This window comes from Ceratotherium simum, chromosome 26 (assembly GCF_057802395.1).
Source record: "Ceratotherium simum simum isolate JZ-2026a chromosome 26, ASM5780239v1, whole genome shotgun sequence".
Taxonomy (NCBI): domain Eukaryota; kingdom Metazoa; phylum Chordata; class Mammalia; order Perissodactyla; family Rhinocerotidae; genus Ceratotherium; species Ceratotherium simum.
The window spans coordinates 1,299,262-1,313,326 of NC_141925.1; the positions used below are offsets into that span (position 1 = coordinate 1,299,262).

The 14,065-nt window shown below is 65.0% G+C and overlaps 2 protein-coding genes across 3 annotated transcripts; one reads left to right on the forward strand and one right to left on the reverse strand.

The window, feature by feature from the left end:
- The first annotated feature begins 1,516 nt into the window (after window positions 1–1,516).
- BAIAP3 (BAI1 associated protein 3) lies at window positions 1,517–11,359 on the forward strand. 2 transcript variants are annotated; one of them, XM_087449344.1, is made up of 32 exons: window positions 1,517–1,753; window positions 2,027–2,172; window positions 2,286–2,392; window positions 2,723–2,830; window positions 3,263–3,322; window positions 3,464–3,530; window positions 3,631–3,826; window positions 4,185–4,433; window positions 4,538–4,640; window positions 4,929–5,036; window positions 5,120–5,215; window positions 5,324–5,427; window positions 5,637–5,757; window positions 6,142–6,266; window positions 6,344–6,434; window positions 6,649–6,705; window positions 6,798–6,895; window positions 6,999–7,050; window positions 7,141–7,271; window positions 7,567–7,690; window positions 7,770–7,913; window positions 8,027–8,119; window positions 8,212–8,403; window positions 8,478–8,546; window positions 8,642–8,721; window positions 8,789–8,897; window positions 9,254–9,325; window positions 9,464–9,544; window positions 9,640–9,760; window positions 9,833–9,956; window positions 10,030–10,235; window positions 10,306–11,359. In XM_087449344.1, exons 1-32 carry the CDS (start codon window positions 1,566–1,568, stop codon window positions 10,407–10,409), a joined length of 3,726 nt encoding a protein of 1,241 aa, XP_087305470.1. In that variant the 5' UTR covers window positions 1,517–1,565; the 3' UTR covers window positions 10,410–11,359. The 2 variants fall into 2 exon arrangements, with proteins under 2 accessions (XP_087305470.1, XP_087305471.1); XM_087449345.1 differs by having other exon boundaries at window positions 1,518–1,753; window positions 2,027–2,114; window positions 2,312–2,392.
- A 105-nt stretch (window positions 11,360–11,464) lies between these two features.
- TSR3 (TSR3 ribosome maturation factor) lies at window positions 11,465–14,063 on the reverse strand. The gene is made up of 6 exons (XM_004438206.3): window positions 13,903–14,063; window positions 13,582–13,795; window positions 13,003–13,196; window positions 12,349–12,528; window positions 12,122–12,185; window positions 11,465–11,851 (listed from the first exon to the last, which is right to left on the reverse strand). Exons 1-6 carry the CDS (start codon window positions 14,012–14,014, stop codon window positions 11,677–11,679), a joined length of 939 nt encoding a protein of 312 aa, XP_004438263.1. The 5' UTR covers window positions 14,015–14,063; the 3' UTR covers window positions 11,465–11,676.
- Window positions 14,064–14,065: the final 2 nt, after the last annotated feature.

The following is a 14,065-nucleotide window of genomic DNA, read 5'->3' on the forward strand; positions in this document are numbered from 1 at the left end:
AGGAGACCACGCGGGGTCTTGGAGGAGGCGCAGGGCTGGAGGTTGTTGCATGGCGCAGGGAGAAGTAGGTCCGGGCTGGGTCACGTGGTGGTAGAGGTGAGTGCGAGGGCCTGTAGCCGCTTAATTGTCAGTCTGCCCTTCCTTCTGGGGTCTGCAGGGGACACTGAGCCCCCCAGAGGAGGCGTGCAGGTGTGACAACCAGCAGGCCTCCCTCCCTGACGCAGGCTGGCTGGGCCAGGGGGGACTGGAGATGGCCATGAGTAAGAGCCAAGAGATTCCCAGGGCCCTGCCACCTGGATAGGAAGGTGCCGTTACTCAGAGGTGCCCACTGCTGGGGTCACTGGCTCCAGCCCCTCCCAGGGCTGTAGACTTGCTCAGTCCGAACCCTACCCGCTGCGCACACAGATTCTGGCCACACAGCAGAATCACCAGGACTGAGCTGGCTTCAGGAGGTGCGTGGGCAGGAGACTGCTGGGCCCAAGCTCCATTCCTCCCTCGGCAGAGGGCCCTTCTGTCCCAGCCATGACATCTGGGCTGCTCCAAGCCCACATCTGTGGCTCAGTTGCCATGGCAACATGGGGCCCTGGGAGCTGGAGCCCCCACCCCAGCGCTTTCCAGAAGGGCAGGACTTGCTCTGTGGCTCATCTCTACTGATTACGGGGAGCAGGCTCTGCTCGGGGGGCAGCCCAAGGGGTGAGGATGGGGTATTGACCTGACTGTGCTTGGAGAGTGAGGACCCCCCCCCCCAACAAGCCCTCCATCTTGGCCATGTGTGCTGAAGGCCTGGTTGCAGGGAAGGCCCCGGGCATGGTGGCCGCAGCTCCACTGGCTATGCCCACTGGCCTCTTCTCGCTTGGGCTCTTCTGCAGGATGGGTCTCTGGGGGTCCTGGCCAGGGTCGGCATCTTGCAAGTCTTTGCCTTCCCTGGCCCCAGAGTGGGCCGTGGGGGCTGGGTAAGACGGGCTCCCTCACATCTTGGTCCCTCCAGTGAATCCCCCAGGAGACAGACACTTCCTGTCGCACTGTCCTAGGATCCCAGGGACACGGCCAGGGTCTCAGCCCTGGTTAAGTGGGAGTGGGAGTGTGGCAGAACTGCCCCCTCCCCAGTGAAATCCAGCAGCTCCCAGTGATGGAGCACAGACTGTGCCCGGCACTACTGTCACTTCTTACAGCCTCGTCCCATCCCCAGAGCCACCCTGCTGGGGTCTCCCATTTTGCAGATGGGGACACGAAGGCTTAGAGAGACCAAGTGACTTGCCCAGGTCACCGGCAGGAGTCCTCATGGCCTCCTGGGTGCCCAGCACAATCCAGGGTGTGGGGTGGGCCCCAGGCCCTCTGCCGTCCCCACCCCCGCCTCTGGTGGCCTTGATGGTACCAGGTGCCCTCCACCAGCCACTGCTCCCCTGGAGGTGCCCCTCCTCCTACCCCATAGGCAGTCCCATCAGGAGGCTGTTCCCAGCCGTCAGGAACGTAGCTCCTCCTGTGGGTTTTTGGTTAATTCAGTAATTGCTCTATGGAGCACCTGACGTGACTGTTGGGGACAGTGTGGCAGTGCCGCTGACTGAATGAACGAGTGGACACCAGAGGCCACAGCCATGCTCTCTGCCCGTAGGTCACCCACCATGTCCACCCTGCTGGACATCAAGAGCAGCGTGCTCAGGCAGGTGCAGGTGTGCCCATCCTTCCGCCGGAGGACCGAGGAGGAGCCGGGGAGCGCCAGCACCGACCCGCAGGAGGCCGCCACGGAGGCCTGGTGGGTGCCCACAACTCCATCTCACAGTCACCCTCACTGGACCTCGCACGCCAGCGGCCCCAGCATGGGCCCCCAGGGGAGCCCAGAAGGGTCTGAACCCCAGGCTGCGGGGCGCGCCGTGGCCGTCACACTGCACCCCGGCCGTGCAGAGACCTGGGCGGCCCCCTTGGTGTGGGCTGGTTGCTGGTCCCGGGCGGGGACCCCCCAAGCTCAAGCCGTGAGCCATGAGCTTCTGGGAGGGTCTGCTGACCTCCAGCCTAGCCTTTCCCGCAGGAAACCTGGGGACGGCGTGGAGTTCTTCGCCCAGATGCGCCTCATCCTGAAGAAGGGGGAAGGCAGACAGGGCCTGCCGTGCCCCGAGGTGAGGATAGGGCTTGGGCACTGCTGCCCAGCATGGGGGCGCCATGCCAGGCCTCCCCGCCTGCTCCTCCACATCTGGCCTCCACCCCTTGACTCCCTCCCTCCCTGGAGCACCCCCCGCCCAGCTGGCTGCGAATCCTAGGGGCGCAGCCAGGATCCCTACCCTTGGAAGCCCTCACCCCAGTACCCCCTTCACAGGTCCTCTTGCGCAGCGGCTCACCAGCCCCTGCTGAGCCCGTGGACCCCAGCCGTGGCCTGAGAGCCCTGACCCAGGAGGAGGTAAGGGGCACAGGGTCTACTGTGTGCCGGGCCCAGGGTCTGGGACAGGTGGACAGCAAAGGTGGCAGGAGTGGGTGGGCCAGGCCTCCCCTGGAAGCGAATAAGGAGCAGAGGTCAGAAGTGAAGAGGGGCCCCCAGTGGAGGGCATGACAGGTGTAAAGGCACTGAGGCAGACGCTGGGCTCTGCCAGTGGGAGGAGCTGCTAAGGGCTGGGGGCTGGGCATGCAGGGGGTGAACACCAGTAGCCTGAGGCCCCCTCTGTGGCCAGGGCTGAGGGGTGACAGGGGCGGGGTGGCCTGGACTCAGGCATGCTCCCCGCCGGACCCACAGGTGGAGATGCTCTATGAGGAAGCCTTGTACACGGTCCTTCACCGCGCAGGGACCATGGGCCCTGACCAGGTGGACGACCAGGAGGCCCTACTGAGCTACCTTCAGCAGGTGAGCCCCATCGGTCCCGCCCACCCTGCTGGCCTGGCCCTGCCCTGCTCTGGGGAGGATTGAGACCACTGCCCACCCCTGACCCGCTCCCCCCCACTGATGTCACCATTACCTGAACAACACACACACACGTGTGCACAGGCAGACACACACACACTGGCTGACAGGCACGCCCAGAAGGATGGAGCAATGGACAGACACACACACACACACACACACAGAGAAGGGTAGAAAGAAGAATGAACCAGCGGATGGACACTCAGGAGGATGCACGGATGGACACATCTTTCCTCCTCACCTGTGTGTGCTCCCCCCACCCGAGAGGTTTGCGGACAGACATCCCTGGCTGGGGCCATGCCTGAGGTCCCCAGGATGATGGCCAGCCCCGCTTCAGCGGTCACCTGGGCCCTCACACCTGCTCGCCCCCTGCAGGTGTTCAGCACCAGCCCTGAGGAGCACGCCGAGGCGGTTGAGCACGTGAAGAAGGCCAAGGTGAGGCTGCTGCCCGCCTAGGCAGACGCTAACCAGCTGCAGTGCCCTTGTGCAGGGACTCGGGTGGAGGAGGCACAGGGCAGGGCCCTGTCATGTCGATGCTGAGCCCCTAGAGGCCCCTCAGCACCCCTCTGCCCGCAGGCCCCCACGTACGCCCTGAAAGTCTCCGTCATGCGTGCCAAGAACCTGCTGGCCAAAGACCCCAATGGTGAGTGGGGACTAGCCAGGACCTTGGCCGCACCCAGGCCCGGTGCCCGTGGCGGGGTGGAGAGCCTGGGTCAGGGGCTGAGGCGCTCGCCGTGTCCCAGGCTTCAGTGACCCGTACTGCATGCTGGGCATCCTGCCGGCCTCGGGGGCCCCGCGGGAGCAGGGCTCACACAAGGAGCAGCGCTTCAGCTTCCGCAAGGGCAGCAAGCGTGGCGGCCCGCTGCCGGCCAAGTGCATCCAGGTCACCGAGGTCAAGAGCAGCACCCTGAACCCCGTCTGGAACGAGCACTTCCTCTTGTAAGGCCCCTCACCCAGCTGGGTGGCAGAGTGGTCGGGCATCTGCAGGGCCAGAGCCGGTCCTGGGGATGCATGCAGGCAGCTGTGACCTGAGAGTGACAGCTCACAGTTGTCCATGCTCTCAGTGCCTGCCCCAGGGAACTGAGGGGGGCTGGTCATGCCCACTTTCCAAAGGAGGAAACTGAGGCTCAGAGAGGGGCATCATGCCCTCGTGGCCACACAGTCAGGATTCAAACCCAGGTAGCCCGTCTTGAAAGCTGGAGCTCATGGACCCCTCCTCGTGGCTCCTGAAGTTATCCCTGCCCTGGGCCGAGGATCACCCCAAACCCTCACGGGGACGTCTCTGTTCTCCTTATAGTGAGATCGAGGATGTCAGCACTGACCAGCTGCACCTGGACATCTGGTATCGGCCCCTGTGCCCTGTAGGGCAGGGGGTGTGGGGCGCCTCTGGTCTGGGGGGAGCAGGAGCGGGCACTCAGGGACGGGCTGGGCTCCAGACAAGCCAGGACCCCCCTTGCCCCACCCCCAGGGACCATGACGACGATGTGTCCCTGGTGGAAGCATGCAGGAAGCTGAATGAAGTCATTGGCCTGAAGGGCATGAGCAGGTACGGCAGGTGGGACCGTTGTGCCCCTCAGATGCTGCACTGGCAGTGTGACCACAGGGGCCCCAGGGACACAGATATGACCCTGCCTACCCCGCTGTGCCCAGGTATTTCAAACAGATTGTCAAGTCAGCCCGCGCGAATGGGACAGCAGGGCCCACGGAGGACCACACCGATGACTTCCTTGGGTGCCTCAACATACCCGTCAGGGTGAGTGGGCACAGGGGCTTCACTCATGCAATACTCTGCTGGGGGACTGCCCATGGCTATGTTCTGTGGTCCCCCAAGAGTGTCTCATCCTTCTAGGGCTGGGGGGGCTCCGTGCTGGGGCAGGACGGCCTTGGGGCCTCTTGTGTCCAGGCACCCCTGAGCGCTCACTGTGTGCTAGCCACACGTGTTTAATGGGAAGCAGAGGCCTGTGTTCTCCCCAGGCCCCACAGAGTCTGGGAGGAAGAGGGAGCTTCCTCCCTCTTACCAGTCTGAACCCCCCTCCTCCAGGAGGTGCCTGTGGCTGGCGAGGACAGCTGGTTCAAGCTGGAACCGCGCTCCAGCGCCTCCCGCGTGCAGGGAGACTGCCAGCTGGTCCTCAAGCTGATCACCACACAGGTGGGGAGCCGTGGGGACCCCTGCCCTGCACCCACACCCGCGGGATTGGGCAGAGCTAGTGATGGGTGGTCTCTGCGTTCCAGAGGGACACAGGCATGAGCCAGCGTGGGCGGTCAGGCTTCCTGTCCTACCTGCTGCTGCTCAGCCGTCTGCTGCAGTTCGAGCACCGAGCGGAGGAGGTAGCGGTGCCCTAGGGACCCTGGGGGTACCAGGCGTGGTCTGGGGAGAGGCCAGGGAGGGGAGGCTCGGGGTCTCCTACCTCCACCCACCTTCGGCCTCTTCCCTAGCCCAACTCGAGCAGCTGGCGCGGCGAGCTCAGCGCGCCTGCGGCCACCGTGCTCTGCCTGCACGGGGCGCAGAGCAACCTGTCTGTGCTGCAGCTGGCGGTGCTGTGAGTGGGTCGGGCTAGGAGGGGCGGGGCGTGGGAAGAGGTGGTGCTGTGAGTGGGCGGGGTCCGGGAGGGGAGGGGCCCGGGAAGATGTGGGGCGGTGAGTGGGCGGGGCTCTTGAAGGGCGGGGCATGCGGAGTCACTTGAGGGACAGGGTCCTTTGGGGTCCGGACCTGACGCCGCTGTCCCCACCGTGGGCCGAGCCCCCACAGACACTGGCAGGTCAGCAGCCGCCATCATCAGACCCGCACCCTGGACTACGCCTACCTGCTGGGGCTGCTGGAGGACATGCAGGCGCACTGGGAGGAGGCGGCCTCGCTGCCCCAGGAGCAGGTGGGCTCTGCCGCGTTGCTGAAAATGCTGTTCCTGGAGAGCGTGCTGTGGGCCTGCTGGGGCTAGGCAGACAGTGAAGGGTCGAGTCCAGCCCTCGCAGGAGCAAGGCCTGAGGGGAGGGAAGGGGTTAAACTGACAAACTGCATGACTAGGGAAGAGCCAAGTGCCTGCCGACCGACAAGACATGGAGGATGTGTTGGAGTCCGCCGGGGGGGGGGGGGGGGGGGGGGGGCGGGGCGGGAGGCTGTGCACTTGGGCCGGCAGAGCAACAGAGGGAGTGGCGTAGAGGGAACAGCTGTGGTGCAAAGGGCAGAGGCTTGAGGACCGGCTGCCCCGCCAGGGGAGGACACTGAGCGGTCAGCTCTGAAGGGCCCTGTCCCACAGGAGGAGAGCCTGGCTGACAGCTTCTCCGCCTTCTCCGAGTTCGGGCTGCGGCTGCTGCGCCAGCTCCGAGACTACTTCCCTGCCACCAACAGCACAGCTGTCTACCGCCTGGAGCTGCTGCTTAAGTGGGTGCAGCCGGGCGTGGGTTGGGGGTGGGAATCAGGCGAGGCAGCCCCCAGTCAGCGGGTGGCCCCTCACCCAGGTGTCTCGGCAAGCTGCAGCTCTTCCAGCCTGCCTTTGAGATCTGCCCTTTCGAGACGGAGCTCAACATGGACATCGCTGCTGCCCTGAAGGTGCGGCCCAGAGCCTGGTCTAGGCTAACTGTCCAGCCCCTGCCCTGCCCCACCCAGCCCCTGCCCTGCCCAGCCCTGGACCTGCTGTACTGCAAGACTCCACTGTCCAGCCCCTGCCCTGCCCAGCCCTGGACCTGCTGTACTGCAAGACTCCATTGCCCTTCTTCTCTCCCATCTACCCACCGACACGCCATCCTGGTGGCTTCCGTTGCAGAGAGGCAACCGCGAATGGTACGACAGACTCCTGAACACCAAGAGTCCTCGAGAGCAGGTGCAGCTCAGGGACATGGTTGCAGGGGAGCGGGGGCGGTGCGGCAGGTGGGTACAGGCCAAAAGATCAGTGTGAACGGGGCTTTCTTGCAGCCGGGGCCACAGCGCCTCGTGGGGCTGGTGGCGCTGGCTGACACCGTCTATGAAGACCTGCAGTCCTGCTACGGCATCTACGCCAGCCTGTTCCACAGGTGGGGCCTGGGGCTCTTCCTGCTGCCCCTGCACCAAGCTCCTCAAGTGCTGCCTTGGGGCGGGGATGGGGACGAGCAGGTGTCTGAGGTGTCTCCTTTGCAGCATTGTCAAGGTCGACTTCTTCACCCTCACCTTCCGGCAGCTGGAGCGCCTGGTGAGGAGGGGCAGTGGGGAGAGGCCCCCTGGCTGGGAAGAGGCCTGGGTTTCCTTGTTGGTGGCAGCCTGACTCCATCCTTCTGGGCAGGTGGCCGAGGAGGCGTGGGTGCTGACGGAGGAGCTGAGCCCCAAGATGACCCTGGAGGTGGCCTCAGGGCTGTTTGAGCTTTACCTGACCCTAGCGGACATCCAGCGCTTCTGGAGCAGCATCCCGGGCCGGTGGGTACCCTGTCCCACCTATCTCCGCAACCTGCCCCTTCCCCCGCCTGTCTCCCTCCCCTGCTGCCCCCCTGTCCCATCTGTCCCCTTCTCCCCCTGTCCTCCTGCACCATCTGTTTCCTTCCTTCCACCTGTTTTCCTCCCCTACTTGTCCCCCTTCCCCACCTGTCCTCCAGCGTCCTCTAGGAGGGCCCTTTGAGGGAGGCTCTCCCGGGTGCCCCTAGTCCAGGAACCTGGGACACGCTGGCTCGAGGTGTCTGGGTCTGAAGGAGCCCTGACTGGCCTCCTGTCACAGGGACAGCCGCTCCCTCGCCCTGGCTGGCATCCATGCCCCGTTCCTGCCCGCTGTGAAGCTTTGGCTGCAGGTGCTGCGGGATCAGACCAAGTGGAGGCTTCAGGGAGCCGTGGACGTGGACACGGTGAGTGAGCACCCAGGCCTGAGGATGCTGGGCTCATCCGGGGCCTCCCCGCAACCCAGGCCTCCTCCTGCCTTTCCAGCTGGAGCCTATGGATGCCTCCTCCAAACACAGCAGCTCTGCAGCCACTGCAAGCCTCTGCTTCAGCCACACCCAAGAGCTGTGGGCCCGCCTGGCATGGCCAGACCCTGCCCAGGCCCAGGTGCTGGGCACCCAGCTTGGCCAGGTGTGTTGGCTGTAGTGGTGGGGAGTATAGCCCTGGGAGGAGATCGGGATCCTGAGGGGCAGCAGGGCCAGTGGAGGCAGCCCATAGCTCCTGATCCCCATCTCCCACCCCAGGACCTGTGTGAGGCTGCCCTCTTCTACACCCAGCTGCTGCGGAAGAAGGTGGATGCTCAGCCTGGGGCCACGGGCGAGGCAGTGAGCGAGCCGGTGAGCAGGCTGGTGGGCTGGTGGGCAGGCGGGAGGGTGCAGGAGGCCACCACAGGACTGTGGACCCACCCGCGTCTGGCACACCTCCCCAGCTCTGCGTGGTCCTCAACAACGTGGAGCTCCTGCGCAAGGCTGCCGGGCAGGCACTGCGGGGTCTGGCGTGGCCAGAGCGGGCTGCAGGGCTCGAGGGAGTGCTCCCACGCCCCCTGCTCAGCTGCACACAGGCCCTGGATGAGGACCTGCAGCAGGAGGCCCACACCGTGACGGCGCACCTGACCTCCAAGGTGGGCAGGGAGGGCGGCGGGGGGGACCTGGCTGCCGCCGCACCCCCGTGGTGCTCAGCGCTGCCCTCCCTCAGATGGTGGGGGACATCAGGAAGTACGTGCAGCACATCAGTCTCTCGCCTGACTCCATCCAGAACGACGAGGTGAGCGCCTGGCCAGCGAGGGCACAGCGCGGTGGGGAGTGTCTGTGTGGGGTGGGGGCCCAGGCGCACTCTGGCCCTGAGGACTCTGCCCGCAGGCCGTGGCCCCGCTCATGAAGTACCTGGATGAGAAGCTAGCCCTGCTGAACGCCTCGCTGGTGAAGGAGAACCTGAGCAGGTATGGTCCGGGCCGGGTGGAGCAGGGCCTGCCTGCGGTCCACGCACAGACGCTGCGTGTCCCGCAGGGTGCTGGAGGCCCTCTGGGAGCTGCTCCTGCAGGTCATCCTGCAGGCGCTGGGCGCAAACCGCGACGTCTCTGCCGACTTCTACGGCCGCTTCCACTTCACGCTGGAGGTAGGGCCGCGTGGAGGAGCCCTCCCTGCCCAAGCTCCCCTTTGCCCTGCTGCCCGTCTGCCTGGACACCCAGCCTTCCTGGACAGCTCCTCCTCTGGGAACCACCCCCCCACGCCGGGCAGCATTTCCTCCCCACCAGCCCATTGTGTCAGCAGCACCTGGGCCTCCTGTTAAAACAGCTGCCTGGCCTCGGGCCCTGGCATTTTCCCAAGCTTCCTGGGGGTTTCTGATGTGCCCCAGGTGTGACAAGTGGCTCCGCCCTGGGCTCCTGAGAGCCAGGGGCCACTCAAGGCTCCGTCTCCGCCCACTGTCCCCACCCACGCCCCTGACATCGCTCCCTTCTGCCACTGCCCCAGGCCCTGGTCAGTGTTTTCCACGCTGAGGGACAGGGTCTGCCCCTGGAGAGCCTGAGAGATGGAAGCTACAAGGTGAGGCCTGGCCCAGGGGGTCTCTGACGTGGTGGGGGAGGCGGCGGAGGGGCGTGGACACTGGGACCGGAGTTCAGCTGCTGGTCATGTATGACATGGGGCGTAAGGAGTGCGCTGCCTCCTTCCCTGCCCCCACAGAGGCTGGCGGAGGAGCTGCGCCTGCACAGGTGCTCCACCCGCGAGTGTATAGAGCAGTATTACCTGGACAAGCTCAAGCAGGTAGTGTGGCCGCGGTGGGCATGCGGCCTGGCCCCCACGAGCCCCGGCCCCCGGAAGCCCCAGCCCCGCTCACCGGCCCACGGGCCTTCCCGCAGAAGTCCCTGGAGCAGAACCGGTTCGGGCGCCTGAGTGTCCGCTGCCACTACGAGGCGGCCGAGCAACGGTTGGTGGTGGAGGTGCTGCACGCTGCAGACCTGCTCCCGCTGGACGCCAACGGTGAGGTGGAGGGGGGCAGTGGGGCGGGGGCCGGCGGTGCAGTCTGCTCACTGGCACTGCTGGGTCCCCCAGGCCTGAGCGACCCCTTTGTGATCGTGGAGCTGGGCCCTCCACACTTCTTCCCGCTGGTCCGCAGCCAGAGGACCCAGGTCAAGAGCCGGACGCTGCACCCCGTGTACGACGAGCTCTTCTACTTGTGAGTGTCCCACCCCCGCCCCGCCCACCCCGAGCAGGGAGCAGGGCTCCAGGTGACTGCCCTCCGCCCACAGCTCCGTGCCAGCAGAGGCGTGCCGCCGCCGTGGCGCCTGCGTATTGTTCACGGTCATGGACCACGACTGGCTGTCCACCAACGACTTCGCGGGGGAGGCAGCCCTCGGCCTGGGCAGCATTGGTGGCGTCGCGCGGCCCCAGGTGGGAGGGAGTGCGAGGGCTGGGCAGCCCATCACCCTGCACCTGCGCCGGCCCAGAGCCCAGGGTGAGTGACCCTCTGGGGGTGGTGGGGCCGCCAGCTGGCCAGGCCTGATGCTGGCCCCACCCTCTCGCAGTGAGGTCTGCACTGAGGATGCTGGAGGGCCGCGCCAACAAGGAGGCACAGGAGTTTGTCAAGAGACTCAAGGAACTTGAGAAGTGCATGGAGGCGGACCCTTGAGCCCCCTGCAGCTACCAGCCTCTGGCCCTCACCAAGTCACCATGGTGTCGTCTTGCCCTGTGGTCAGCTTTGTGCAGCCCTGCTGCGTGGCATGCATGCTATGGCTGGGCACCCCGGCCCGTCTGCCTGGCTGTGTCCCTGTGGCGTGTGCTGTGAATCCCTTGTGCCCAACAAGCCCCGCCCCACCCTGGATCTGGGCAGTCAACTTGGTGGGGCTTGGCCAGCAGCTGCCCCCCTGGACGCAGAGCAGAGTGGGCCTGGCCACCAGGTGAGCTGTCCCACCTGGTCCCTTGGGTTCCAGACATGGCGCGAGGGTGCTGGTCTCAGAGCAACATTCTCAGTGGGGTGGCTCTGCCCCCCAGCGGACCTTAGACCATGCCTGGAGACACCTTTGGTGGTCACTACTAGAAGTGAAGGCAGTGCTACTGGCGCCAGCGGGTAGAGGCCAGGGATGCTGTCTGACATCCTGCAGTCAACCACCAAGCACCCTCCCCCCAACAAAGAATGGTCTAGCCCCAGTGTCACCAGTGCCACAGAGAGCCTGTCCTAAACGAAGCTCTGTCCTTTCTCTCTCCTGGGGGCGGACAAGGCTTCACTAGGCAGAGAGGCAGGAAGGCCTGGGTTTGAGTCTGGACAACTCAAGCTTTGGAGGGAAACAGCTCCCAGAGCCCCAGGTGGACGGAAAAGATGAGTGTCCGCAGCGTCCTCACCCTCTCCTGGCTCCAGAATCCTCCACCCAGAGCACATGCTGAGGGAGATTTGCTAAGAACTACATCAGTCTCCAGTCCTTACCTGGCTCTTAGGCACAGAAGAGGGTCCCCTGGGGTCACTGTGAGACTGAGGACGCCACCCAAGGCTGACGCATCAGTGTAAGGGACTAGGTACCAACCGGCTGGCTGTACAACTTCTGTCACGTACACACGTGCCCCCACGAGACCTACTCCACGGCCTGCCGTCCCCACGGCCCAGAGCCTTCCAGGCAGGATCTCCCTCACTAGAGGCTGAGTCCCCTCAAACACCCAGGCCAAGTGCAAAGAAACAGGCTCACACAGGGGTCTCCTTGGCCTGAAGCTTCACTGGGAGGGCTCCAAGTGCGGGCCCAGAGCCAGCCGCTGTTAGAAGAGCTGGAAAGAACCTGGATGGGGTCCAGTCCTGCTGGCAGCTGCGAGGGGCTGAGGCCACCAGGCCCGCCTGTGTTCCCACAAGCTCCGCTGCCTTCTAGGTTTCCTCATCACTCCGCCTCAAGAAATATATGTGTCTGCAACCTTTAGTCTCTCTGCCGTTTCTTGATTCCTTTCCAAACGTCTGTGGCGACCCAGGCCTCAGCCCCCTGTTCTGCAGTCTCCTCCTCGGAGCAGCTGCTGCCTCCCCCGTCCTCAGGATCAGGCCTGTGCTCCTCAGACTCGTCCTCACTGTCACTGTCACCACTGTCCGTGGGCAGCCTGGGAGAGAGGGCTGTGTTCACTAAAGGCACCCTCCCTGCCACCCTCACCCAGGAAAGCCCCCAAGCTGAGGAAAGATTCCTCCCATTCTGTGTACTCTCAAAACCAAGGCCTCTCCAGTGGGACGTGCCTGTTCCCTTTTTCACAGTCAGAAAACCACTGTGGTGGTGCTTAGAACACTGCCTCCAGGCAGCAGGAGGGGCTGGGGCTGGAGGCCGAGGAGATCCCTGGGTCTGGGCAGTCATGAAACTGGGAAGCTCAAGGACCTACCGGGTGCCAGCCATGGGCCTGTTGGGGTTGGCAAACTCTCGCCCGGAATCCACGTCAAAGGGATCTGAACGGAGGGAGCAAAGAGGAAAGTGACCTGTAGGTGAGCTTACAGCAGAACTGAGTTGTGGCAGGAAGACCCCACCACCACCCCAGCTTCTCAGAAAGAGGTGGCAGGCCTGGAGGGTCCTGACTCCCACCCAGGGGCTCGCCTCCATGCTGGGCCTCACCCATTTCCTCCTCCTCCTCGGGGTGCTCCCTGGCGTGGACCAGGAACTCCTGCTCTGCCTGCAGCACCTCCTCGGGGCCGCTGCAGGCTGCGTACTTGTCCAGGAGCTGGCGGTTCAGGTCTAGGAAGCCCTTGCCCCACTTGAACTTCCGCAGCAAGATGACAGCAAGGTCTGAGAAGCCTGTTGGTGCGGGAACAGGAAACCCTCTCTCCCGTCACCCTTGCTGCTGGGAGGTGCTGCTGTCCCAGGAACTGACTCCCCACCAGACACCATTCTACAGTCCAGACAGCCCACACCTGCACACCAGCCTCTGCGGCCCACTAAGTCCCTCTCCCCAAGTCTCACGGGATGGCCCATGGGGGCGTCCACGTGAACCATAAATTCTGAGAATGAGTTGAGGGGTGACAGAGGGCTCTCAGGGCAGTGGTGCCGTGACAGTGAGGAGCCAAACAAGAGCACTTGTGGGCCGCTATTCATTCTGCCTCCACCTCAACCTCACGGGGTGAGGACTTCAGTGGGAGTTGGGATTGAAACCCCAGCCTGTCCATCTTGACCACTTCCCCGCACACCTCATATACTCCCGGGACTTGCCAGCAGAAAACACACTGCCGGGAGCACAGCCCGACCTCCAGGCTGCCAGGCCCCGACACTCACCCAGGATGCAGAAGGTGGCGGCAAAGGCCTCCACACACGACAGCTTGCAGGGCCGGCCATAGTTCACAGGGTTGGCGGCCACCAGGTGGGGCAGCAGCCGCAAGTGGCTCCCCCGCATCTTCCCAAATGGTGTCTCGTCTAGTCTAGCCCAGGAGCAGTCGATGACAGCGACTCCGGACTGCGCCACCAGCTGTCTGCCAGGAGCAGCACAGGGCTAGGTTCTGGGGACCAGCACCACCTTGGTGCTGGCCCCCAGGGCAGGTATGTCCTTGGAGACTGGCCTCATTGGGGATACAAGGACATCATTTCTCTACCCCCAAATACCCCTCAAGGGCCCAACTTCAGAGGCAGCTGGGCGGGGGGAGGTGTTCCCGGAGCAGGCTCATTTACCCACTCAACAGTTTATTGAGGTCTGCTATATCCTGGGCTCTGCGCTAGGCAATGGGGGCAAACTAGACAGACAGGTACAAACAGGTGAGCCCTAAAAAAAGTGATGCACTACAGCCGGGCTTATTAAGACGAGAGCGTCCACGCAGGCACCCCGCCCCCTCCACCCGCGCCCCAGCCTCTCGCACCTACCTGTCTGCGGGAGACACATACTGGGAGGCCATGGGGCTGAGCACGAGGCCGCCGAACCTGTGGCCCAGGCGCAGGCAGCGCACCAGGCCCAGACGGGCCAGCTTGCGGCCGGTGCAGCGCCGGGGGTCGCAGTGGCCCAGCTCCCACATGGCCAGCGCGCAGGGCAGCCGCCCCGGGCCATCCTCGTCCTCGGTCGCCTCTGGCTCCACGGCCGCTGCACCGGGGCAGAGAAGGGCACCCGGCCTCAGGCGTGGCCCCGCAGGCTGGCCCCGGACCTCCGACCCCCAACCCGGCCCCGACCCCCAGTCACGCTCCACTCACCGCGCAGCGCGGCGCCCACCTCCTCCGCGAAGGCCTCCAGCGAGCGGCCCGCGGGACGCCGAGCACGGCCGCCTTCGGCTCCGGGCCGGCTCGCCATCTTCCTGCGGCCCATGGCCGGGTCCCGGGTACCCTCCGCCAGCAGCCGGGGCGTGCGCGCGCCTAC